The sequence below is a fragment of the Gopherus flavomarginatus genome, chromosome 9, assembly GCF_025201925.1.
Source record: "Gopherus flavomarginatus isolate rGopFla2 chromosome 9, rGopFla2.mat.asm, whole genome shotgun sequence".
In the NCBI taxonomy this organism is placed as follows: Eukaryota; Metazoa; Chordata; order Testudines; family Testudinidae; genus Gopherus; species Gopherus flavomarginatus.
In genome coordinates, this window is record NC_066625.1 from 77,955,257 (window position 1) to 77,982,252 (window position 26,996).

Below are 26,996 nucleotides of genomic sequence, written 5' to 3' on the forward strand. Positions count from 1 at the left end.
ACTAGCAGCAGCCCTTCTGATCTGAGACTCCCACAAAGCTCTGCTAAAGCATCTCCATCCTAATCTGCAGCCCATCCCTGCCCCAGCAGTCCCAGTCCTGGGCTCCCACACAGCTCTGTAGTGCCTCTGAGCCTTGATTTGCAGCACCCCCGATTTTTCCAGTCCTGGGCCCTTACTCAGCTCTGCATCCTCAAGCTTTCTGCCACATCCCATACTCACCAATGAAGGGGTGAATTACCAAATGTCTGTGCTGCTGCTGCAGTAGACTCTTTGGGTGCTGTTAACTGTACCAAGGGTTGACCAGAGACACTGCTGAATGAGCCCTTCCCATTAAAATAGAAACCCCACCTGTGTGTGACTTTCAGGTCAAAGCAGACCTTGGCCAGACAAGCCTTCCTGTTGGCTATCCGGAGCGTAGGTGTGTGGCAGCAGGCACGTAGGGTTGATGGCCAGTCAGAATTGACGCATTTTCCTGTAAAACTGTTCAATCACTTCACATTCCAGGTATTTCACGGTGTAATAAAAGTCCCTGTGTCCTGGATGCCAGTAAGGCCAGGGGGAGGGGAGGAATTGGGGAAAGTGAATTAAATGGGCCTTTTACAAGCACAGAGAAGCACTTACTCCTCTTCAACCCATTTAAGGCAACTGTTGCTAGACTTCTACTCATCATAGTGTCCTGCTCAGCCTTGTATGCATTGTCCTTTGCAAACACAATGTAGTTCCAGAAGTGGGGCTGGTGCACATTGTTGGAAGAAAAGTTGAAAAGAGAAGGAAAATGGCTATTTGTTTTAGAAACTGAGCAGAGATGATTAGCGTGTTTGTGTGAAATGAACACAGGCGTGTGTCTCTCCTTCCCTCCCACATTCTGCCAGCATTATCAGAGTCAGGTGGAGTGGACAGCACTCAGGACCTGCATGCACCTGGTTGCTGGGATGCAAATGCTGACAAAGGGCTTTTTTTTTTTTTTTTTTTTTAAGGTTTGATCTCAAAAGAGAAATAAATCAAACAGCTTGGAAGCTCCTGAGACATGTTCACTCTGCTGGCTAATAAAATCAGCTATAAGGCTGCTCCAGCATTTCTCACATAGGAAGAGTGAGGAGGAGGAGGGGTGATTTGCACCAAATAACTACTCTGAAAATCAGAATCCAAGAGGCCTCATGTGCATGAAGCTATAGCAGAACCAGCCTGGAAGGGACAGAATCCTGTGTAACTGTGGCAAGATCCAGATCCGCAAGGAATAGTCAGGACTCGGAGTGTAAATTAACAGAGAATCTATACACAGGGACCTGTTTATATGAAGAAATGGATGCAAGTATGTTTAAGCCCAGTATGTGTTATCCTCCCAAACAGGGGCAAACTTATGGCTAATCAATTCCTTCTTTCTAATTTGGAACAACCAACCAGACATTCCTTGATTTGTCTTTTGAAAATATTTAGTAACTGTTGAAACAAGAGTCTGGGGTAGATGGAAGTTTTCCTGCTCCCCAGCTCTGTCAATGATGGTCACTCACTCATGGTCTGTGGACCCAGAGCCTTCCCCTACTATTCCAATCCTGGGTTCCTCCCCATAGCTGAACCAGTACCCACCTCCTAATGTATATTACTCCTATTATTCTAGTCCTTGATCTTTCTGCTTGTGATCTACACCAGATTTGAACTCAGGTCTCTGAGATCTCAAGGTGTAGCATTAACTGGCCACATCACCTAAACCCTATCAAGCTTTTCAGAGGAAAAATAGCAATCAGAAGTGTGTGTATGAATTAAAACCTTTCCAATAAGGCAGTCTGTTTCCTTTGATTTCTTTTAAGTAATAGATGTTAGCTGCTGACAGTACTTAATCACCTAATGAACAGAGCCCACGGTGAAGCTGCTGATCTTGTTAGACCTATCTCCTATATGTCTGCTCCCAATCAGCCTCAGGTATCAGTCACATCTGTTGGGCAAGAGAATGTCCCATCTCACTGGAACTTCGGTGCATGTGCAGCTGCATGGCATAGTCTGACCACATCTGCCAAACAACCGCAGCCACTTAGGAGCTCTTCCTTTCATTATAAATATTTAGGTAGTTTTGGCACCGATGAAAGTGAAGGAAGAATAGCACCAGCTAGGTCTAAGCTAGTGTAGGCCTCTCACACTGTCTGCCAAAACACCTCAGCCCTGACCTGCAACATCTTTTTGAGCAGATGGATCCCATATCTAGCACTGAGTGTTTATAATCCTCTCTCCCTCTTGGTACTCCCATTACAGCACCCAGTTTAGCTCATCTTCTGCTCCTGCTGCAGCACCAGCACTTGCCTCTCTTAATGCCAATCACAAAGGGAGGGCTCAGCTCAAGAATGTCTCTCTGCCTTTGACTTCCAGCCAACCTACCACCTTGCCTAAAATTTCATTTTTGGTAAAGAAAACATGCCTACAGCTAGCTGTTCCTTTCCCCCCCACACACTCACATGACTGGCAGCAGAGAAAAGACAAAGCCAAAAGGAGCCTTGCTTTGGGCAGAGGATCCAGCAAACACTATTGCTGCAGCAGGGAAGGGGTTAAAGAGGCAGCACCAAGAAAATGAAGACTCAACAAGTGACCTCACCTGACTACTACTGAAAAGCTGTTCACAGCAGGAAGGTAAAAGGACCAGAGAGCCTAGGGTAAGCTTTAGGCAATATGGGCTCCAGGGCAGTAGGGTCTGACTCAGACTTTCCTAGGCCAATCCCAGTTCTAATTAGATGAGTTTAGTGCACACCAGGCTCTGCAGGGAATGCAACAGCCCTTCCCCACTGTTTTTAATGTGGGACCACGCTAAGGTGGAATCCTGTGTAGATGAGAAGTTTGACTGCTGATTCACTGACAATGGCCCCTACATTTAGCTCAGATAAGAGAGGAACCCCAGAAACTCAAACAAGGCTGCTAATCTGAACAGCAAATACACCTCCTCTTAGGGGCAGGGGTAGTGCAGCTATTGATTTATATAGGAGAACAAATAGGGCGGTGCCAGAGAATCACCCACTAAGACCAAACTGAGCCCGGCTGTTCCTGGGGCAGAGGTATAAAAGGCCAGTTCAATAAGATTAGGCTTTTTCTTTTTGCTCTGGGGGCTGGGGTATAAGGGGATGGCTGTTATTAATACAGATGAGGCTGTTATAGGGAAATGAGCTAGTGATATTTATGAAGCCTAGAACAAATGGTTAGGTACTATGGAGATGGGTATATTAGAAACACTTGAGAGAAACCTACCCACCATAAGCCACAAGTACTCCTGTTCTTTTTGTGGATACAGACTAACCTACCCACCATAGTGGTTTAAAGGGAGGTGAGGCTAGCCCTTAAGGGTATGCCTACACAGGGATAAAAAACTCAGGTCAGCTGACTTTGACTCTTGTGCTTCAAAATTACTGTGTAGATATATGGGCTCCATCCTAGCTAGCTTCACTTCATTAGTCTCACAGCCTGAGTCCTGCAAGCCTATGTCAGACCCTGGCTAGCTGAAGATCTTTTATCTTAGTGTAGATGTACCTTAACTGTCTTGTGTTGGTAACCTGGGTTCAGTAGTGCTTCCTTTTTGAGGCTATTCAAGTGCTTTATAAACATTAATTGAGCCTCCTGTGGTCACCCCTGTCCCACAGCACTTCGGTCCCATTGAAAAAAATCAGGGCATCAAACATATTTTTAAATGCATAATAGTAAGATGGATGCTTTCTGTCACTATTAATCCCTTTGCTCTTTCCTTTCTCCCTCTCTTTATGTATGATCTCTCTCAAAGCTTGGTAGCCCTGGGGAGGTAGGGACCATGTCTTTGTTTCTGTGTGTAAAGTGCCAAGCAGGACCGGCTCCAGGTTTTTTGCCGCCCCAAGCAGCAAAGGAAAAAAAAAAAGAGAGAGAAAAGAAAAACCCAGTTGAGTTGCCGCTGAAGAGGAAGAGATGGAGTGAAGGACCCGCTGCCGAGTTGCCGCCAAAGACTGAAGCAGACCGCTTGAGCTGCTGCCGAAGTGCCACTGAAGACCTGGATGTGCCGCCCCAGGCACCTGCTTCCTTCGCTGGTGCCTGGAGCTGGCCCTGGTGCTAAGTACACTGATGCTATACAAATAAGTAACAGCAGGGCTCACACTAACCCTTGCTTGGGGGTAGGTAGCTATTTTCTCCACTTACAGACAAGTGAAGTGAATTGTCCACCGTTAGAGTGAATTGGTGAGACCTGTGATTAGAACTGCCATTGCCTTAACTTTGCTGGGTGTATTGATCATGCTCCCTTCCTGGGATCTCTGGTTTATAAATGTTAATAGTGGAGTTAGAACTCTCCTGTATCTACCAAAACATATGCAATGGATGGGCCCCAGACATGGTCCTACACAAACAAAATGCAGCGCTCCCTCTCCTAGCTCTGCAAGAGCCACTGTTAAACACTATTACCTGAAAGTGCAACACTGACACTTATTAACACTGCTAGCACATGAACAAGAAAATGACCATGCTATCTTCCAGCTCTGCTATAAACAGACTGGAGGAAACAAGGGCTACAATGAGAGGAGAAATGCATTTAATTCTCAAGGGCCATGGGATTAATGGAGAAAACAGACATGAAAAATATATCTAAAGTGTACAGATAAAAGTGCAGTGCTTGGATTGTCTCGGGGGTTTGGTGGAGACTGAGGGCTGAGACAGAGTTCTGTTTTCTTTCCCCTTGACAGCATGTTCATTAATCCCACCTTCCACCCTTCCCAACATGCAGGAGCAGAGTCTGAGGGCACAATCAGCTGTGCATGCTGTCAAAGTGAGAAGGTGAGAAAAACCAGGACATAGCTGATCCCATAGAGGCAACCTGGTCACTTACACTCACTGGACACCCCTTGTTTCCTGGACCTAAACTGTATTCACACTTATTCTTCCTTGGGATGCCCCATATGATCTAAGCGTAATTTTGTCCACCTGCTGCATGGCTTTTACAATGTCTCCTAGAATGGTGTTTGCTTTTTTAATTCCCCTTCCTAATTATGCAGATCATTTTTAAATAAAGGCACCTACTGTTCCCTTTGGAAAGACAGTTTTTCCTGCCTCTGTTTGCTATTAAAAATTTGCTCTTCCAGTCATATACTAGCTATAAAAACAATATGTGCTTTCTTCTTGGCATTTTTGTTTCTGTGAGAGGTTGATTTTCATATGCTAATATTTTAGGTATAGAAGCATTACGGCAGTGTTTCCCAAACTTGGGATGCTGCTTGTTCAGGAAAAGCCCCTGGCGAGCCGGGCTGGTTTGTTCACCTGCCACGTCCACAGGTCTGGCCGATTGCGGCTCCCACTGGCCACGGTTCACTGCTCCAGGCCAATGGGAGCTGCTGGAAGCGGCACGGGCTGAGGGACTTACTGGCCGCTGCTTCCAGCAACTCCCATTGGCCTAGAGCAGCGAACCGCGGCCAGTGGGAGCCGTGATCAGCTGGACCTGTGGACGTGGTAGGTGAACAAACCGGCCCGGCCTGCCAGGGGCTTTCCCTACACAAGCGGCATCCCAAGTTTGGGAAACACTGCTGTAGGGCATCATCCTCAGCGGCCGAAGCCCTGGGCCCTTTAAATCTCTGCCCAAGCCCCAGTGCCAGAGCCCCCACGGTAACGGCGGCAGTCTAGGGCTCCAGTGGTGATTTAAAGGGCCAGGGGCTCCCAGCTGCAGCAGATCCCTAGGCCCTTTAAAGCACTGATAGAGCCCCAGAGGTTCCCGGCTGCCACTGCTACCCCAGAGCTCGGGGCTCTGGTGGAGATTTAAAGATCCCAGGGCGATAGCAGCGGTTGGAGCCCCGGGCCCTTTAAATCACCGCTGGAGCCCTGGGCCGCCGCTGCTATTCCGGGGCTCTGACAACGGGGCTTCAGTGGCGATTTAAAGGGCCCAGGGCTCCCCCCAGCAGCCATGGTGTCCATCACCATAGTATCTAATGATTTAATTATCACTTTTTATCTCACCTAACATCACCACTTTCTGATAGCTGCCTCTTTATTTGTCTTCCTCTCTTACTACCTGTGTTCTCCCTCCATTAGCTGCCTTTTCCCTTATAGAAAAACTTCTAGAACTTTGGATTTCAGAGCATTACAAACCTCTCCTATGAAGTAATATTAATCTCCCTATTTTAAAGATTGGGAAACTGAGGCCCAGAAATGAAGTGATCTTGTACAGGCGACACAACAAGCCAATGGCAGAGTGGGGAATAGAACCCAAGATTCCAGAGTCCCTGTCCTGACCCCAAGACCCTCCCTTCCTCCCATCTGCTTCATTTTCAGTGCCGGCCAACAGATCTCCCAATGCAGAAGAAGCTGTCCCTGGCACGACTGATATCACATTCAGGCAGAGTGGTGCCAACCCACCACAGACACAGGCATCATTCAGGGTAGAGAGGGGGCTTAAAAAAGAGAGTTGGCCAGAGGGAGTTGGCAACTCGTAACGAAAAGCAGGAGAGAAAAGGCTTTTTTCCAAAAAAGAAATGAAATAAAAATTAATAACTAAATCTAAAAAAGCAGACTCAGAGTGAAGCTGCTCGATTTTTCCGAGAAGGCTCCCCAGATGCACAATGGGAACATCTGTGCCGTGGCTCACTCCTTGGAAGGGCCTCAGGCCGCAGAGCAATGCTGGCGTCAGCTGGTTACAGTGATGGCCTTGATGAGGTCCTCTCCCTGCTTCCCACAGGGCCGGGGCCACTCAGAAAAACCTGCCTGAGTGCAGCGACGGCTGCTGCTGTGCTTGAATTGCAGCCCAGGGCTGGATCTCAGCAGCCGTAAATTCCTCTTTTCACTTTGTCTTGTTCTCTCCGGGCTCCATATATTTCAGACAGACAAGTGTCCCACATGGGGAGGTCGGAGGGGTGGAGATGGTTGGGCCCAGAAACAACCATCCTTCTGTGAGGCCCATGAAAAGCGTTTTCATAAGGTCCTTGCTCAAAACGTTCTGTTATCAGGCACCCAGAAGCAGCAGGTCGATACATGCCCTGCTCCTGGAAAAAATGAAACTCTAAGTAACACACACATACCCTCAGTGGCCATTTGCACAGACAGGCATGGCCCATACTCAATGCGGCTGTCTCATATAAACAAACAGCCTTTTCTGTATTGTTGCCAGCAGCACGTAAGAGCAAAAGATTTGTTCCTATGTTCTTCCCGCACAAGGTGAAGACACACATGCCATAAGGATGGAAATTCACAGATCAGGATTAAACCTTCCTGCATGTACTCGCAAAAGGTGAATACAGAAGCAGTGTTCTGAATTGATATAAATAACACTACCTTGCCTTATTGTAGCATCTTTCATCTGACCCCTCAGCCTGGTAGGTATTCCGATACGCTGGCTAGCATGCATGAGTTCTTTCCTGGATAGGGTTGGAACTGTTCAACCATGTGTCACAGTTCCTGCACTGCCATCCACTAATGAAGATTCCCTTCTAGTTCAGGTGCTAGCAGCCTCTGATATGGAAGCAGGAGTCTCTGAGTTCTAGTCCTGCTGTCACTTTCACGTTCCAGGTAACTCCTGTGCACAGCACTGTGAAAGCCAGGACCTCCTAGAGAACCACTTACTTGTTACACTATAATTACCCCATTTCATAGGTGGTGAAATGGAAGCACATGGAGGTGAAGTGACTTGCCCAAAGAAACAAAACAAATCAATGGGATTGGAAGGAGTTTGTGGGGGACAGTGGGAGCTTTAGGCAGCTGGGGGCAGGGCAAGCAGGGTTGGTTGGAGAGGCAGTGGAGCTCTGGAGCAGTGGAAGCCTAAAGCAGCCTGAGGGGATTGTGGGAGGAGGATGGGGTGCATAGTAGCAACCTGAGGAAGATTTAACCATTCTAACCGTCCCTTCATTAGCCTGCCCGCTTCTGTCCTCTCCCAGCCCTGGCCCCTCTCAGCAGCTTCTGCCACCACTAACCACCTCCTCCTCCCTGGGCCCCAGGGCTGCATGATTGCCCAGCGTCAACAGAGGGAGCTTTAAGAGGGGAGATAGAGAACACCTATATGCAGCAGTTCCCAGGAGGCGGGTGGGTAGGACAAGCAACCACAGTGGCCTGCTATAGCCTCCCTGACTGCGTGAGCTCTCACCTGGGATGCAGGCCAAAGTGACCGGAGCCAGCCGTTTTATAAAGGTGTATCTGACTGCATTGTCTGGGCTGAGGGGTCTTCCAATCCGGTTCCAGACCAGGAGTTTGGAATAACCAAAGGAGAGACCAGCCCCCAAAGAATCCATCCCAGTTTACACACTGAGACCAACCTATGCTGAATCAGGACTTTGGGAATTCAGTGAGTGCTGGGCAGATACTTGTGCAGTTCAGGCATGGTTCATACAGTTCAGACACATACTTCCTAGGAGGGAGTCTTTGTGCCTTGATTTAAGGCACATTTAATTCCCAGTAACTGGGGACACACCAATTGTGTTTGCTAATGTATCTTCTCAGGAACAATCCTCCAGTCTCTCATGTTGGGGGAGGGGGGGTAGGGTGATCAGATGTCCCGATTTGTGGGTCTTTTTCTTATATAGGCTCATATTACCCCCCACCTCCAGTCCCGATTTTTCACATTTGCTGTCTGGTCATCCTATGTGGGTGAATCCAGCCCTTCCACTCAATGTGTGTTGAATGGCTGGGAGGATGGAATAACTTGGGGTAAGCTGGGGGCGGGGAGCTTTCTTTGAGTTTACAAAGTCCTTCAAATCTTTCATAAACATTTCCATGAGGGAATATATATTTTCCAAGGAGTATAGGGTGCTTTGTGGAATGTTTTGTACATTTACAAAACCCATCTAAATACACAGCACTGGTCAGTTTTCCTGACATTCAAAATATGAGGCCATCTTTAAAACGGTTTCACCATATAATGATGCATAATTCCCCTGTTTGAATAAAATTCCCCATAGGTTTTATGCCCTGATATACATTTAAAATGTATTGTGTTACCAAAGGTATTTTAAATATTAGGAAGCAGCCAACTTTGGAATAATTTAAACAACGTTCCATGTATATTACTAAATATATGGCCAATATCTTGTATAAAATACATCACCATCATACAGAGAACACATTGATACTAAATGCAGTACATACTGGAAAAGGTTTGATTGCATTTTTTATAAAGGTAAAAGAAATTATATGTTAGATGCTTCCAAATAGCCAAGCTACACGAAAATATACAATTGGGTATTTGAGGTACAATAGCATATGACCTGGCTGCAAGATTATCTATTAACCTGCACTTGTGGGATAAAAATGAGATTCTCTGAGCCATTTTAATGCAGAAAGTTATTTGTAGGCCTCCCCACGCTATGGAACAGTTCTGCCTTATATTCTGAGATGAATATGCTTTCAAGTGGGAGCGTCAGGGGGACGGAATGTACCCACTAGGAGACACAGGATTGGCATGTATCTTTCCAAAGCTGGAGAATAATTTTAATGTGTGTCTGAAATTTTATTCTGTGGGTTAGTTAATCGTTTCTCTAATAGTGGTTGAGTTAAAGGTTAACAAAGAGCCCCAGTGGCAATTGTCATTTTCTGTTTTTCACATGTAATTTACTATTTTGTCCTTGACATGACAAAATACATGGACAGTGGGGAAGGGGAGAGATAAGAATCCCAGGATCACTAAATTGAGCAGCAGGACCCTGGGCTGGCTAGTACTTTCAGTGTGAGAAAATCTGCCTTGTGCATGACCCTACGTAAACTTTACGTTCCCCTTTGGGGTTGCAACTGACACCTGGCCTTTTTTGCATCTCTTTATTAGGGACAATGGTTTGATATGCCAAAGCTCATGGGTTTGGGTCCCACTGGGTTAGTAACATTTTATTTCCTTCAGACTGTGAGGACTTCAGAAAGTGCCTACTTATGTTCTGGCTGCTACCAGAAACAAATGATTAACAAGTCAACCTCTGATTTCCAGCTTGAATTTGCCCACTGTACAAGTCAAAACAAGAACTCTAACAGCCAGCATGATCTAGTAAATGAAACTCGTGCCAAGTTCTTTCTCATTCATACATCACTCATCAAGAGGAATTGAGATTTTAGGATGGGGTGTAAGTCAGGACAACATATAGCATTTCCACATCTATATTGGGTGTACAGGGCCCAAACTAGCCAAACCCTGTTTCTGTCAGCAGTTATGGACTCAGAAATTGCTTCAGGGGCAGATATATTCAGCAACATGGTGCCATTTTTAGAGTGACTTTTCTGACCATAACCACATATTAATGTCATCCTAAAAAGGTAACAAATGTTGATCTATGTGGCGCTGGTTTTGATCTTTTCCACCTTTCTGTTATTTTAAGAGACACAGGGATCAAGTGGCACACCAACATGCCCTGGTATGTCACAACAGAGCGACCTTGTATGACTTTCAGTGGAATTTGCCACTCAGTTTATTGTGGCTTTCCCTTTAAAAACATGGAGAAGTTGGTGCTAGTAAAAATGAAAGGCTCTCAGTACTGGTTAGCTGGAGAGTGAGTGGAAACAGTAACCATCCAAGCTTCTCCATACAGGATTGCAAACATACCCTACCTCTGACCTGCAACACTCCTTGCTATTCTAGCCCTGGATCTCAACACAGCTCAGCTGATGTCCCACAACCCTGACTTGCATCATCCCTTGCTATTCTAATCCGCAGTCCCTCCCTCACAGAGACTGGCATCTTGCCCTATTGTTCATTAGATTTTTGAAGTGAACAATTATTGTTTCGGGCCAAGGCTAAAATTGCCTTAGCTAGGGGTTTTTAACCTCCTGCGACAGTCCTCCCAAGGGTAAGCAATGTAGCACCTAGGTTTTTAAAGTGATGGTGATGGATGGTGTTTGCATTTTTAGGTTGAGAATCCCGCTCCTTGTGTTCAGGAAATCGTGTCTGCACCCCCATCCATGGGGCAATCCTGCTTCATCTGCTCTGAGCAACTCAATGTCTGTCTGCATGAGCCAAATGGAGGCAAAGGTGCAAAATTCAAATGCTGAGACATTTGGGCAACATCAGGTGATGGTGCTGAGAGCACCTGCTATCCTACCTGACTACTGAATGCAAGAAGATTGGACACCACATATAGAGAGCTGGGGAAATGCAGGAAGAGTCATAGAAGTTACAAGATGGAAACCTCTGCTGAGCCCTATTTGCTCTATGAGATCCTCGCCAGTCCAGTCCAGTCTTTCACCAGTCAATGCAAGATTGTTCCCTCTTAACCTAGCTTTACAAATCCCAAGTAATGCATCCCCAAACTTCTCCCCTGGGAAACTGTCTGAGGGAGGGGTCAGGAGCTACTGAGCCAGGAAACAAGCAGGGGAATGAAGACTCTGGGACTCCAAGAGTGAAGCTTCCAAAACTGAAGTCACGTGCAGAGGAAAGAGCCATGGACACTCTGCAGCATGAGGAACAGGTCTGGGATAGTGTCAGAAATCCATGCAGAAGCTGTAGAGGAGAGAGAGGAAGGCAGCTGGGAGGTCAGCATGGGAAGAAACTGGAGAAGAACCAGTGCAGCCGGAAGGGGGAGAACCAGCCCCCATGTGAAGACAGTGAGGAGCCCATCAACACTAGGAACTGACACAGGATATCCCAGCTTAGAAATATGGGGAAACACTTGCAGCTTCACAGTGTGATTCCCTTCCGGGCTTTCCCTGCTGCCTTAGGCTCCTTCGGTTCCCCAGCATAAAATCTGATTTACTTTAAACCTTGAATAAATGCAAAGAATTGGAAGAGAACAGGTTGGCAGTTTTAACTGGGTAGCAATCAAGTTTCGCGCTCTGTGTAGGGACACCCCTTTTGCTCTGGCTTCTGGGAAAGCCAATATAAAAACTAAACTATGTCCCTCAGGAATAAACCAGAATGCACTGCTAGTTTGCATAGTGGGATGGCCAAGTCTGTACCTCAAAGCCAACCTCCCTCCCCAACCATTGCCCCTGCATCTGTGCTTTGTGCCTCCCTTTGCAAATTATCCCCTGGGAATGAACAGTCCCTTGCCAGGTGAGTATTTGTCCCCCTCCTGGTTGCATCTCATAATAAGCTAGGCATAATATTGCTGCTTCAGCATCTTCCAGCTGTGATCACAGCACTGTTGTTACTTCCGCTTTAGTATTATTATTGTTTTTAAACAAAGTGCTTGTGACCAACATGGATGGAGTAGTTTGATGAGCCCAGTTGTAGGCACAAAAACATGGGGTTTTTAGCCGTGCTGGGGTGTGGCTTGGTGGGTGGGTCATGCACCCAAATTGCACTGGGCCCAGTTGAATGGTGCCAGCCTTGGACTAGGCTAAGAATGACCAAGTTTCATTTTCTTTGTAACCCGAGTCATGTGCAAATCTGGGTCTTTATAAAAGTGAAAGGCTGGTACCTTAACCTACTTCCCCAGCTCACCCCTCGGTGAGCCACTGCAGCTCACTTAGTTTCTCTCTCTGCTCAGACACATTTGAACCATCCTAAAACGTTCTCCGGCAAACTCTAAATGGCTGCCTGCCAGAGGTGCATATGATATACCCATCTGTTAGCTGGTAGGTATGATGTAGACAAAAATAAGCAGCCTAAGGGCACCACCTAGTGAACAACTCTACAAACATGACCCTACATCCCTAAACTGGTAGAAATAAAACAGAAGGCTGGGTAACTAAGAGCTGGGTATTCAGCAATGCAGGTGGTGTAATCGTCACCTATTGCTCCTGCTCTTATCCATCATTATTAGTTATTTGTATTGCTGCAATGTTTAGAGGCCCCACCAGAAATCAAAGGTGCCTGGTGCTAGGAACTGTACAACCAGATGCTAAGAGACAGTCCCTGTCCCCATGAATTTACAATCTAAATATAGAAAAGACAGACAAAAGGTGGGAGAAAGAAAGTAGTAATTTATGGATCAGACCCTCCCCTCGTGCAAACTGTCATAGTTCCACGGACCACAATGGAATTATGATCATTTGCACCTTTGGAGGATCTGTCCCTGTCCATATGAACAATATACCAGGCAGTATCTATCAGTCTGGGTTCTTATACTGGGCCTATCAGCATTGTGTCTGCACTCCCCTGCGTCAATAAGGTCAAGAGGGGGACCAGTCAAAGGAGCAGAGAGGTTAATATTTTGATTGTCACAGCATCTTTTATTTTTATTCAAAACATTGTGTTGCAATGCAAGGACCACGAGCTTCATTTATAACAATAATCAGACTTCTATAGCACTTTGTGTCCAGAGACCCGAAAGCACTTCACGAAGCTGGGCAAGCGGCACGATCACTCCCTACCTCCCCTTTTCCAGATGGAGAAGCTTACGCAGGTATTATTTGGGCCAATGTGGAACAGTGTTTCGGTGGCAGAGCTGGGGATGAGAACTCAGTCATCTGACTCCCAGTCTCAGTCCACAGTTGCCCAGTTCTCACGAGACATGTTTCTACTTCTTTCAAAACACGCGCAAGCCTCTTTAGCACTACATACTAGTCCCTATACCAGCCACTAAGGATCTCTAGCTTTTATGGAGCCTAAGTTATGCATAGAGCCATATCAGAAGCTCTGGGGACCCATGGGATGGTTGCCTCAAGATTAATGCGATGGGTTTATTATCCATACTGGGCTTGTACTTCTAAACGGATATCCAAGATGAGAGGCCACAACACGTCACTGGGGGGTGATCAAAACCCCTCTGATTCTTGAGCATTACTGTAGTTTTATATTGCAGAAAAAGGGTCATAGCCCCGCAAAAGGGCAGCCCTCCCACTGCCGCCCCTATTCCCAGCTGACCCAAACCAGGTTTTCATGGCCTCTGCTACAGGCCTGGCTGCAGTGCTGCCAATTGTTCAATGGTTTCTGATTTTTAAAAATCATTTAGTAAATAAAACGCTGATCCTTTCTATTAGTGCCACGCAGCCTATTTTAAAGTGACCCCATGTGTAGCATGACCATATGTTCTGTTCTGGCCAGGACAATCTTTTTTAAGCCATCCTGACGTTTTGGTAAAGTGGGCATTTCTCCCATTTGCTCTTGCCAACTTGATCAGTTTGGGAGGGGAGCAGGCAGAGCTCAAGTGAGCAGTGACAGCCTCACGTGACAGGCAGGACTCTAATGAGTAGCAGGCAGACAAAGCTCAAATGAGCAGCAACCCCAGCCTTGAAGGTGGGGGAGAGGGGCTCAGGTGATCACCAAGGGCCAGCCCCATAGGGGAAGGAGGCACTCGGGCCAGCCCTGCATGGTGTCCTGTTTTCCCCCTGGGAAATATGGTCACCCTACCCACATGGGACATTCGCTCAGCCCATAACAAGATCATCACTGGACACGTTACTAGGAGCCCATCCCATAACCTTCAGCGCAGCTGCACATGTGAACCGATGAGACAGAGAGAAGCAAGAAGTCCCTTAAATAGATCCATGCCCTTTTGACCTGGCAAACTTGAAGAGCTCCATGGCCGACCTGGCGTCTTCCACAGAGGAGTGGCCCTCTCTGCCAGTCTGTAAAACAAAAGAAGGGCCCCAAGAGTGACGTAGTGCAAGCAAAACCAGCCTGGAAAGATCAAGGTCTCCGGACGGATATTCCAGGCTTTACTGAAACAATGTTGTTGACAATGAGGTGCCCTTCAGCTGTGTATGTCATCTCTGGTTGAGGGATCACTATGGCATCCAGGCACACACACAACCAAAGGGCAGTATTATATGGAGTGGGAGGGGTTCTCCTAGCCTCTCTTCCTTTTGCACCAGGTTCCTGCCCCCTGAATGGGAATTACACACATGTATCAAGGGGAGAGTAAAACTCATGGTGTCAAGCCGTTCCCCAAAGAGTGGAAAAATCCTGACACTCAGGACTGGGAGGGTGCTCGTTCTGATCACGAGATGGGATAAAGGAGAGGAGCCTTAGATGCTGCAACATTCCCTGTAGGAACCCTGCACCCCCCAAAACACCAACAGACCAGAGTGATTTTACTAAAGGAAAATACGAGGCGGGTGGAGGTGATAGCCAGAAAGTCTCCCAGTAAGAGTCTGAGTGCCCTTTAGTATGCAGAGTGTGGTCTTCCCGCCTGCTGGTCCCAGGGCCTCCCATCTGCTCGCCTTGGAGCCATCAGCTCCACACTTCTATTTTCCATGCTGGTTTCCAGGGAGGTTAATGCTGACTGCACTGTATCATTTCTATAATGATACAATTCCAGGCAGAACCATTTCCAGGTAGAGATGCCTGAAGAGAAGATGCCAGGCAGGGATTGCAAAATGGGACTGGCTCTCAGCAAGCTCACGCCGGCGCTCAGCACTCCAGCGTCTCCACCACAATCTGTAGCGAGCACAGAAATGAGCTCCGTGATTAGCACGTCAGCCCCATAATAATGCCTCTGCAGTCCCTAGAATGCATCACTCATTTGACAGCCAGGCCGAGTGACACTGTGATTATTTTATTACTGTGTTTATAAAAGGTGCCAGTCAGTGCCGAGTTGGCTGTTGTTTCTGCCAAGAGCAGACATCCCGATGAGGCAGGGTAGGATTCCCTCCAGCTGTCCCCACACGAGCTTGATGCCACCCATGGCAGAGCAGACACTTGTCTAGGGCGTTGCGACTCCTGGGCCTAATTCCAGGGTCCAGCCCGATGGTTCTCCTAGATGTCCATAAACTCCATTGAGCTCCTCCCCAATATTTAATGCTCTTCTTCAGAGCGGTGGTGCCAAAACATGAACAAGGGGTTCTTTCCACAGCGTTACTCCGCCCCCAGTGAGATGTGAGCAAAACATTCCCCTCCTTCCCAGCACCATCAGTCCCTGCCCTACGTTCTCCAGCCATGCACCTCTTCCCCTGCCATGCTTACCCTCCCTGCTACATCTAGGTGCTGCCATACCCAACATCCGTTTTCACAGTGACAGCAGCGGTGGGTGCATTGTCCTGCAGTCTCTGGCAGCGGGGCAGCTGGTAGGAAATCAGGAGACTGAGTCTCCCCACTCTGTACAGCAGCAGCAGCTTGGCCCCTCTCCTACTCCTGAGTTGCATCCATGGTGCAGGGACTACATGGGTCCCTCAAAACACGGGAGGGGAGTTCCTCTTGCAGCACTCAGGGGGCTGAACATTGTAATGAACAGAGCAGGCTGAAGCATTTTGAGGCTGGTCAGAAACAATTTGTGGTTGGCTGCCTCCAAACAGAACCAATTTCTGCCTGTGACAATCACTGGCTGGTGCCCAGAGCTTGGCTGAGGATTGGGGGTGTGTTTTGCAGGCAAAGGGATTGTTAGATCCTTCTTCTCTAGCTTAATGTTGCAGCGTGGAGCCTGCCTATCTATTCCTTTCATTTGTAGTCATTGGTTTGCATCAGTTGCATTTTCAAACCCCTACACAAGGAAAAGGACTAGAAATTCTCGGTTTTAACTTAAAACCGAGATTCTCCTGCACAGGGCCCAAAGGCAGCTCTATTAGCGCAAGGATCACCTGCCCCAGCTCATCAGTGCTATTACTTCTCACAAAGAGTGTCCCATAAGATCACTTCCAGGGCTTGGGGACAGGAATGCCAAGCAATGATTTGCTTATCCAAAAGGTGGCCATGACCTCCAGTGCAACCACCAGACTGTTGCTGGGTGTTCTAATATTTGGTCCAATTCCCATTTACCCCCAGCTTGTCTTGGACATGCCCTGAGCTCTTACAGGCCTGTGGGACTCTCTCTTTCTCTGGGCATTTTCTGCCAGCACAGCAGCATCTGGGCCTGGGCCTCATCCACTAAGCTGCACGTGTTCTGACAGAGAGTGGGCCTTTGGCTCAGAGAGATGCGCTTCTCCCACAGTGCCGCGCAAGCTTCAGCGTTGTACCAAGACAGCTGCCAACCAGCTTTCGCTTCTTTTCTGCACTGCCAACACTCAGCTCTGGGTATATGGAGGCTGAAAGGTGCAACTGGAGTGACCATGCAGGATGCATCCATGGTTCTGTCTCCATTATCCCGCATCTGTGAAGTCCCAAGTGCTCCCAGCTCTCATTGACTTCAGTTCCTGACATCCAAGGGAGCGGAGGGAACTCACTGCCTCCAGGACTGGGCACTTTCTGAGAGGATCTTGCCATTTTCTCTTATCTGCAGACAGTCACGATGTTTAAGTGGCTTGTTTTCATTAGGGAAAGGCTGTTGCTAGGCCACACCAATCCCTCTCATTGGTGAAAATGGTTCCTTGCAACCAATCAGTGGGTCTTTGCTGGAGTTCACACACACTGAAGCGCTAAGCGACTGGCAGATGTGCCTATTCATTTTTAGCTCACACCTATTGCTCCTGCTGGCCAAGCAGGTTATTAAGGCTCCTATGATTTTAATTTTTAAACTGACTGTAGGTTTTCTGCCTTCAATTTACAATCCCAAGAGAAACAAGAAGGCAGCCATTCATGTGGCAAAGGCACAGGGATGAGATGCAGGATGCCTGGGTTCTAGCTCTGACTCTGCCACAGACTCCCTTTGTGGCCTTGGCCAAGCCACTTAATCTGTGCCTCTGTTCCCCATCTAGAAAGTGGGATTACAATCCTTTCTTCCTCAGTTTTGTCTAAATAGACAGTAACCTCTTCAGGGAAGGACCTGTCCTTCCCTACGTGTTTGTACCTAACAATGGAACCTCTTGAGCAGGGGTGGGCAAACCACAGCCCCCAGGCTGGATCCGGCCCACACACCCTCAAGCTCCTGCTGGGTGAGGTCTGGGGCTCCGACCGGGGAGCAGAGTTGGGGGACTCCACGTGGCTCCCAAAAGCAGTGGCATGGCCCTACTCCGTCTCCTATATATAGGGACAGCCAGAGGGCTCTGCTTTGCGTGCTGCCTCTGCCCCAAGTGCCACCTCCACAGCTCTCATTGGCCAGGCCACAGCTCTGTGTAGGAGCTGCAGTGGGGACATGGCTGCTGCTTCCAGGAGCCGCTTGAAGTAAGCGCTGCCTGGAGCCTACAACCCTGAGCCTCTCCCTGTGGCCCAACCTCCTGCCTCAGCCCTGATACCCTCCCGCCCTCTGAATCCCTTGATCCCAGCCCACCCTTCTGCACCCCAACCCCCTACATCCCAGCCCAGAGCACCTTCCTGCACCCCAAACCCCTCATCCCCCGCCCCACCCTAGAGCCCACACCCCCAGCCAGAGCCCTCACCTCCTCCTGCACTCCCGACATACAATTTCTATTTCCAGATGTGGACCCCAGGTCAAAAAGTTTGCCCACCCCTGCTTTAGAGACTACTGTAATACAAATATCTCCCATTTTAGTCTTGGGAATCTGGGGTTACCACAAGGAAAGGTTTTCTTTGTCCAGCCTTTTAAAGCTAGAACTGTGATAAAAAGAAAATCACACTGAGCATTGTGAAATACTCCAGATCCTCTCCTCACCATCCCCTACTGAAGGCCCCATACAAATAAAACTTTAACAGCTCCACAAGAGCTAGAGTTTACTGGGGTACATCGGAAAATCCATAGCCCAGAACTTCCATCAGAGGACCAGGAGAGCCAGGGAATCAGAGGCAACAGGTCAGTAGTGACAAATCCTGTGAGATGAGTTTCCCAGCTCAGAGTCAGCACTTGTCTCCCTCAGCTGCTGCTGTTTCAGGCCACCCACCCCACTCAAAATGATCTAGACACCTCGCAAAACAAGCAGAGACCTTATCCCTGCCCCAGAGAGGGTACAGTTAGACATGCACAATGAGCAAAGGATGCAGACAGACAGAGGCGGTACAAGGGAAAGGAAGCACAGGGAACAATAAAATCATCCAGTTACTCAGCAAGGCTCTGATCCTGCAGCAAGCTCTTCACAGACAGACCCCTGCACCAACCTGCAGCCCCACTGACTAACAATGGGCAAGTCCATAGACACAAGTGTGCAGGTGTAATAATGGGGCACCACATAGGAGCGGAGCTCATTGCAGGACGGGGACAGAGGCACATGCATATCTTGATGGTTCCATTAACTTCCCCCACATCCAAGTGCCTGTGGGAGAGGAAAGGCTGCCAGGAATGTACATAAGGTCAGGGGGACGATCCATTATAGGATTCAAATTGCAAGGTGCCCCTCTACGAAAAAAGGCTTTTAACAGAATTAAAGGGAAAAAAGCTTAATAAGAAAGATGTGAAAGCAGAGCTCAGCTGGAATTGTCACATGTTGCTCCAGGAATGGCTGTTGCTAGACAGAAGTAAATGTCTTTGTGTCACCTCACTTTCTCTCATTGGTTAAAATTCACTCCAATGACAGGCTCGTCAGTTACCTGCTATTGCAGCTGATTGAAAAGCTAATTTGACAAAAAAAATTTTATAAGAGCCTTGAGTTCACATTGCTAGGATTCCTGGGCTCCCATTAGTCATTATTCAGGAGTATTTGGATGAAAGCCACTTATTTGCAAACCTTAAAAGTGACACGAAATTTAGTATAATGGGTATTCGTCCAGACATTCGCTACTTGTCACCCTCTTGCTTAAAAGTGTTCAGTCATCCAATTGGGGAGCAGAAACACCATCATGTGACTTAGGTGCTAGAACAATGCAGATAATAGCTATTTGACGCAAACAGTGATTCACTGAAACTTAGGTGAATATTCACGAACATTCTGAGAAACTCCACGCTAGCTCTTGAATGATTTGCTAAGCAGCAAAGGGGCTACATTTGTAATGCTGTTCATAGCAAATACTCCAGCCTGCCATTCTCCTCCATCAGCCAGACTGGGTTCTCGGGAAACCACACCCCTTTCAGCAGCTACAGCAGGGTCATCAGTAACAGCCCTCTAGACCCACTAGTCCTGGCGTGATTTTCCTCCTTACCTGGATGCTTTTCTTGAGCAGCTTTTCACAAAGGACCTTGAGGGAGACCCGCCTGGAGTTTCCCAGCCCGCTTTCCTTTCTCAGCAGCCAGTCACTGCACGTGTCATAGACTCGGTAGCGCCACATGTTTTCTTTCAGTGCTTCAAAGTCATGACGTAAATCGTGGCCAACCACCAGCTTGTGTCTCAGGATCTGTAAAATCTGGAAAAGGTGGCAGAGAAGCACCACTCACACCATGAAAAAGCCCCAAAGGCCAAGAGAAGCATTGAAGCAGAGCCTTAGCTCTGTCATTATAGTCAAAACTTTCCCAAAGGCCAGGGGACTGTTCAGAACTGGGGCTTTGGGCTTGTTAGAGACGAGGATAGGTGCAGCATGCACCTGTCTCAAAGACTCATGCTTGCCAAAGGCTTCTAACATTTTCTGTTTGCCTCACACAGAAACACATGCATTTAAGTGATATTTTCAGAAGCACTCATCACCCACAGTTGGGCCCAGATTACCAAAAAGGGCTCAGCACTCAACAGCACTGAATGAGGGAAAACCCGGGCCCAATTGTGGGTGCTGGGACCTTTGGAAAATCTGTCCCTTCTAGTAGATCTGATACTCAAGACAAATCACAATTGTAAATCTGAACATCACCTACAATGAGGCATTTTAATGTGCAGCACTTTAGAAAATGTTCTTTCAATTTCATTTCTTTAGCGTGTGGTATTTTAGCATTATTTCTGCATTACTTATTTTGCTTAATGTTTTCCCTTTCTTGTCGGTATCTTATTAAAATGCAGCATCAGTCAGAGGGGCCTGTAAGTGCTCATATCCATAAGACTCTGTTTGTAGCTTCCTCTATTCTCAACTTTGGCCTCCACACTACTGCACGAAAACAATTTTCATGACCAGTGTGGGTCTAGAGCCGTGGTTTTCAACATGGGATCTGCAAAGTATGTTTAAGATTTTCAAAGGGCTTTGCAACTCCATTCAAAAAATTTTTAGAGATCCATAATGAAAAAAGGTTGACAATCACTGGTCTAGAGTTTTACTTCAATGTCAACCAGCATTAGGAATGGTCTTTTTGTTCTCTGTTTGTACAGAGCCTAGCACACTGGGGTCTTCATCCATGACTAGGGCTCCTAGAATACAAAATTTATAATCATCATCAACACATAGGATAAGGATAATCAATCGGATCACAGGTTTGCTCTGTGAGGGAGGATCTCTACTGCTGATAAAAATACCTTGTATGCATTAAACATTGAAAATCAAAATCTTTCCATGAAAAATATCAATGCCTTAGTGATGGAAAGTCATTACCGGCTGATGGCAGTCTGGTAACCCATATGCAATGAGTCTGTTGGTGTATGACTTGCGGTCTCTGTTCCAGGGTGAGCCAAGACTGGAATGTAGGGAGAGGATTGGCAATTGAGGAAGGATTCTTGCCTAGCCTGGAGTTCTACAGAGTGTTATCAGTCCTTCACCCGCAAAGACAGCACATTCACAGACCTTCATTTACTGGGAGCATTTTCTTTCATGTGCTCCCTGTTCCTTTGCTCCATTTATCTATTTTTAATCTCTTTTGGATCAGGATCCCATTTTAACTGAACTAATGGAAACACGAGTCACCTTGCTGGCAGCTTCAGTAGTGACCCTAGGCAAGTAAATAACCCACAAGTCACTGCCACCAGGATTATTCTCTCATTAGCTTTTCTACAGCAGCGACAAGAGAGTATGTGGCAGCCAGCACCAAATCCTGTTGACTTAGTCACTGTATGAACTGGATAAACATGTCCTCACACTGGTTGGTCAGCCTCACCACCCTACTAGCTGGGCCCAACCTTTTATAGGTTTCAGTTAGAAAACTCTCTCTAGGGAGGTGCTCAGTGACGCATTGACACATGCACCGGATGATGAATCTAGAGCCATGCCGTGGTGCCAGTTCAGGGGCAGAACTCAGAGAGGAATGCCACTCTTTGCCCAACAAAAGGCCAAGTGTTTCATTTGGACAAGGCTGGACTGTGATTCCTCTTACCTGTTCCCGGGCAACCCTGAATGGCATGGCTCCTTCCATGTCCACTGGGCGAACTCCACTCACAGAGGTCCTGAAAGCTGTTATAACACCCTCTGGTTGGATGAATTGATCATAGACCACGTTACCATAGTAATCTACAATGCTGCAACGGGCCAATCCATTTTCAGTTCCGAATGGTCCCATGCCCACCATCTCACAGTCCAGGGCCACGATGTCAGAAGTCTCCACCATCTTCAGCCTGGTTTAAAGATTACACAAAAAGGCACATGCAATAAATGTAAGCAGACTGGGTGTGGATGTGTGTGTGTTACAGTAAGCGTGAGAAAGTGTGAATGTGCTTCAATCCCTTAGACAATACACAAGGCATTGCAGGACCTCTTTGTAAAACCAGAGTGATGGTTTCACACCTCTCTAGAATCACATGCAGCAAAAATCATCATTTCATTCTGCCAGAAAGACCCCGTCTCTCCCCCAGGTCGAAACACCAGCACTTTTCAGACAAGACACCCCCCACTATATAACCCTTTTTCAGCAGCAAGGTAACTGAGGGAGAATCTTTTTCTATTGCGTCACCCCAAATGAACACTGTCCCCACCACTCACACAGTTGCAGCACATTCCCGGACCCCCATGCAGCCCACAGCCACAGCTCCCCTCTGCCCAAATCCCACCTCCGACCCCTGCTCTGCGCCCAGCCCTGCCTTCATTCCCTCTCAAAGCAGAGCTGGCCTGAGCATGTAGTCCCAGTTCCTCCCCCATCCCCAGTTCAGCCCCCTCTCTCACCACCAGCAGTTGGTCTAATAACAGACATTACCTCACCCATCTTGTCTCTACGTCCTGGGACCGACACAGCTACATCACCACTGCCAATGCACTAATACCAGTGTAACCCTGCATCAGCCCATCCCAGCCTGTGGAGGGTGCCGCAGCTTTCCAGGGGAGCAGAGGAGGGTGGAGGTTGAGTGAGGGAAAGAATGGCATGCCAGAGGCAGCCTGCTGCCATCAGGAGTGAGGGGATTTGGCACAATGAGAATGCTGCGGGATTTCAGAGGCAGGCCTTGTACCCCTAACAGGTTGCTCACACTGCCCACTCCCCCACTATAACGCACTGTGACATCCCTCCACCGCTTTCTCTTACGGACAGACCTTACGCAGCCTCCTTCCCTCCTAAATTAGTTGTATTATAGTAGCACCAAGAAGTCCTAGTCATGAGGGCCCCATTGCACTAGGCTCTGTACATAAAACAAAAAGACAGTCCCTAATGCTGGTTGCCCTTGAAATCCCATCCACATGAAAAAATGCCCTGCTGTCCTGGAGTTGAGCAGTTTCCCATGGCCTCTCAGAGCAGCTGGGAGTCTGGGCACAGCTTAGTTCTAACCAATGCATGTTTAGTATTTTTACGGTAAGCAAAGTTTCTGCTCAAAAAGAGTTAAATATATGCAATCTGAATAGGAACAAATGCAAAACAGCCCCCACCTGTGAGAGTCAATGCAGCCAGTCTCCCAGGAAACAAAGGTTTCAATCAGCTAAATTGTCAGACATACTTGTTTCTGGTTTACTCCTTCCCACTCCACTACTCTGCTGCACTGCAGACACTGTCTGCTTGGGGATTTTTACAAGAGCAAAGATCGTACAGGTTAGAAATGGGAACACCCTGTTAGCTGATCTTATCTATACCCAAGCAGGGGTCAGGGCAGAATTATTTGCCACAGGCAGTTCCCCAGTGTGTCGTTCAGTTCAGACAACAACCTTGTGAGTAAAACATTCAAGAGACCAGCAGATTGTTTATTGACCCTTGTACAAACAGAGGGAGACACACTGCCTGCCCCAAGGAGTTTATAACCTAGCATAAGGCCAGCCTTATCTATGCTACTTTAAGCATTGTTGACAGCTCTCTCAATTATTGGTACTTAAAGTTCCAGCTCCTGGAAGCAAGTGAGTATGTGAAAATCTCAGCTTTCACTACAAAAAGTTACTAGCCTTCCTGTCGTGGAGAAGGGTCTCATTTTTAAGCCTGAGCACTCCCTGAAGGCTCAAAACCACAAGGCAAACAAAAATAACCCCAATTTTTACAAAAAATTGTAACAATTTTTAAACCAATTCCATGATCTGGGGGTCCTGATTCCTGGTTTTTGAATTTTGGAGGCTGGCAGTGCCACCGATGAGTTAATAAGCTCTAGCTCCGGCCAACACAGAGGCTCGTTATTTCAAAGTGAAGCACATCACGTGGCACCTTTTATCTGTGTGCTGGGCCTCTTTATTGAAAGAGGGAAGCACAGCTGCAAGCCTCACTGTAGAGCTCCATGGGGTGCTGGCCATGACTCTTAAATCTCCCCCAGTTGAAACTCTGCTACCTGCTGCCAGATGAATTAGAAACCCTGTAGTTTCCCAGAGAATCTCTCTCTTCCAGCCCTGGTCTAATTATGCCCAGGTGGAGCCAAAAGCAAGTTGCTAGGGAGACCATGTGCTCACCAAGTTGTTACCTGGCTACCTGCCTGCACTCTCTCCTGCAGCAGCTACTCTCTGTCTGCAATCTCTCTCTCACGCACACAGTGACCTTGTGAGCCACATAAGCAAACAGTTTGGGTGAGATCCTGGCCCTAGTGAAGTTCATGGCAAGACTCCCATTGATTTCAATGGGGCCAGGACTTCACTGGTAGTCACTTTCTTCAGAAGATTGGACTCTTTTCTGCTTTACTCACAAGATAACACAATTTCCAATCAGTCTATTTTCCCCACTGCATCTGTTGTACCCCCCATGCTGCCTCCTCTCCAACCTCATTTATGTGCATTTGCACTTTCCGTCCTTGTAGCAAATAGGTTGTTGCAATTAGCACTGGGGAGGTGAAATCAGAACAGGTTTCAAGATAAATCCTCTCCAATGTCCCTCCTGGAAAAGAGCCCAAATATAAGTGATGAGAAAATCAGTGAGTTTCAAACTAGCTGCATCTCTCCTGCATGCACCTGGGTGATAACGTGACCCCTTTTAGTGCATCAGCAGGACAGCCTGTTGGTTGAGGCTCCTAACACCCTTGAAGTCCTGTGGTTAATGGTCATGGATTTAACTGACACACTAAACTTCCACATCAAACCAAAGCCAGACACCTACTCAGCATATTAACGTTGGCAACAGTGGTTACCTTAGCATGCCAAAAACACTGAAACTGAAGTTTGAGTTAACAGATTTTAAAGGAAAACTGTAATGGCACATAAAATATTTTCCATCCCCATGATGCAATGTAAAACATAGTTAAATCACTAGGATGTCTTTAAAACATCCTAGCTGCTCATTAAAAAGCAAAATAATGGAGATAGCAGCACCAGCTCAAGGCTGGTGACCTGTACTGAGAAAGGAACACAAGAACCACAGCCAGAGCTAGAAAGGGCTGCAGATCTTCACAGCTCTTTAGACAAATTCTGTAACATTTTCAAGGGTTTTCTGAGTCTCCAGGCTCCCTCTGAATCTTCTGTAGCCAGAGAAGAAAAGATGGAGGTCAGGGCAGGGTGCATGGCACTGCAGCTCAGATCTTTCTGTCTTGAGAGATCTGTGTTGTAGGAATTTTTAAGGCATCTAACACCACATGCCAGGCAAAGTACTCCAAAAAATGTCTGAAAGTAGCCTTCTTTTTCATGATGCTGAGTTGTCTGCAAACAGTTTGGTAAATGTATTCATTCTAGTCTGTCCTGTTACAGATGATTTCAGTTTGTGAATAACTTGCTGTAGGTTATTTCTTTCAAATCTCTCTGATTAGTCACAATTAGTGATGGGTAACTAGTCACCTTAATCATATAGCAGTGTTTGCACTCCCTGATTGGAGCAAGCACTTCTGGCTGGAAGAGTGAATTCTTGTATTGACACACACACCCCTTTGTTGATGTGCAAATCTCTTTGTGCAAACACAGGTGAGCCACTATTTGCACAAGTGTTTGTGGCAAAGTGAACAAAACCCCCATAACCTGTCACTCCACACCACTGTTCAGAAAGTCACAAACCCTGTTTTGCAACATTACTGCCCCCTCTCTCATTATTGTTTTTCATAGTGGAATTATCATTTTGATAGCATCCCCCAGGACTCATAATGGTTCCCAATTCATATAAATAGAGACCTTGAAATATTTGCAGGTATTTATAGCTGAAGCACTGAGCCTGCCTGGTTCACCTTCCATATTCTGATTTAAGTTCAGTTTTCTGCACTAATCTAATGCTGTCATCAAAATGACTTCAGTTTTCCTTTAAGCAAAGCATTTTTCTGGTAGATGGGAAGGGCAGGCAAAGATGCAGCTTCGTTCAGAACACCATAGTGTATTTTAAATAAAATTATCCTACCAAATATGTATGACTCACATAATGATTAGCTTTGGGGAAATAAGGCTGAGAAAGCCTCCTTCCCCTTGCAAAACTCACCTCATTCTTACAACATGTGATCAAGGCAGTTTGGTTTGTTTTATGAGCATCAGTGGCTGTGATTCTGGCAAGATGTTCCTTTTCTTTAAAGCACAGGTGTGATTTCTGAAAGCCAGCTTCAGTCTGCAAGGTGAAGGCAGCCAGGCTAGGGTTTGAGAAGCACTTCTTCCCAGAATAGGTGTGGAGTCTCTTTAAACACCTTTTATTGGTTTGTCCTGTCCTTGAGGTAGAACAGCTGAAAATACTTAGCACTTCTTGGGCCCTTCTCATCTTCAGAATATGCAATAGCTCGGAAACAGGAGACCATCAGACATCGCAAAGGCTGGGATATTTCTACTACAGATGCTTCCCGGGTTATGCACACCCGACTTAAAGGAAATCTGCACTTACAGAAAAAGGGTTTGGGGTTTTTTTTTCCCGTAAGTTGTCAGAGATACGTTCCCAACTTTTGCAAAATTCAACTCACGCAAGGTGTTCCGGAATGGAATGCTTGCATAAGTCAGGGAGCGTCTGTTAGTCTATAAGGTGCCACAGGATTCTTTGCTGCTTTTACAGATCCAGACTAACACGGTTACCCCTCTGATACTGTATACACTCACACTCCTGTAGCTCGGGGGTGAAGCTGTCACACCGCACCAGGGAGTGGAAAGCCATAGTAAACAGAGGAAAGTGCGATTGTAAAACCAGGTACTGGCAGGTGTAGGATCTGAACCTAAATTGATTCATTTGTTCTGACCAGACTCAATTTCAGGGTGCCGGTGTTCCTTTAACAATCAGAAGCACCAAGTTTTAGATGTCACCATCTTTAACTAAGAGGAGTCACTACTGCTGCTTCTCAGTAATTGAGAAGTACCAGATATACGTCAACCTTCCCTATTGCGGCCCAGTCAGAAGATCCTT

General features: G+C 47.0%; 1 protein-coding gene across 1 annotated transcript; it reads right to left on the reverse strand.

Annotated features, from left to right (window-relative positions):
- Positions 1 to 13,350: 13,350 nt before the first annotated feature.
- Positions 13,351 to 23,244, reverse strand: ISG20 (interferon stimulated exonuclease gene 20). Its single transcript, XM_050967424.1, has 4 exons — positions 23,168 to 23,244; positions 21,693 to 21,930; positions 19,670 to 19,870; positions 13,351 to 14,397 (listed from the first exon to the last, which is right to left on the reverse strand). Exons 2-4 carry the CDS (start codon positions 21,921 to 21,923, stop codon positions 14,305 to 14,307), a joined length of 525 nt encoding a protein of 174 aa, XP_050823381.1. The 5' UTR covers positions 21,924 to 21,930; positions 23,168 to 23,244; the 3' UTR covers positions 13,351 to 14,304.
- Between the last annotated feature and the right edge of the window lie 3,752 nt (positions 23,245 to 26,996).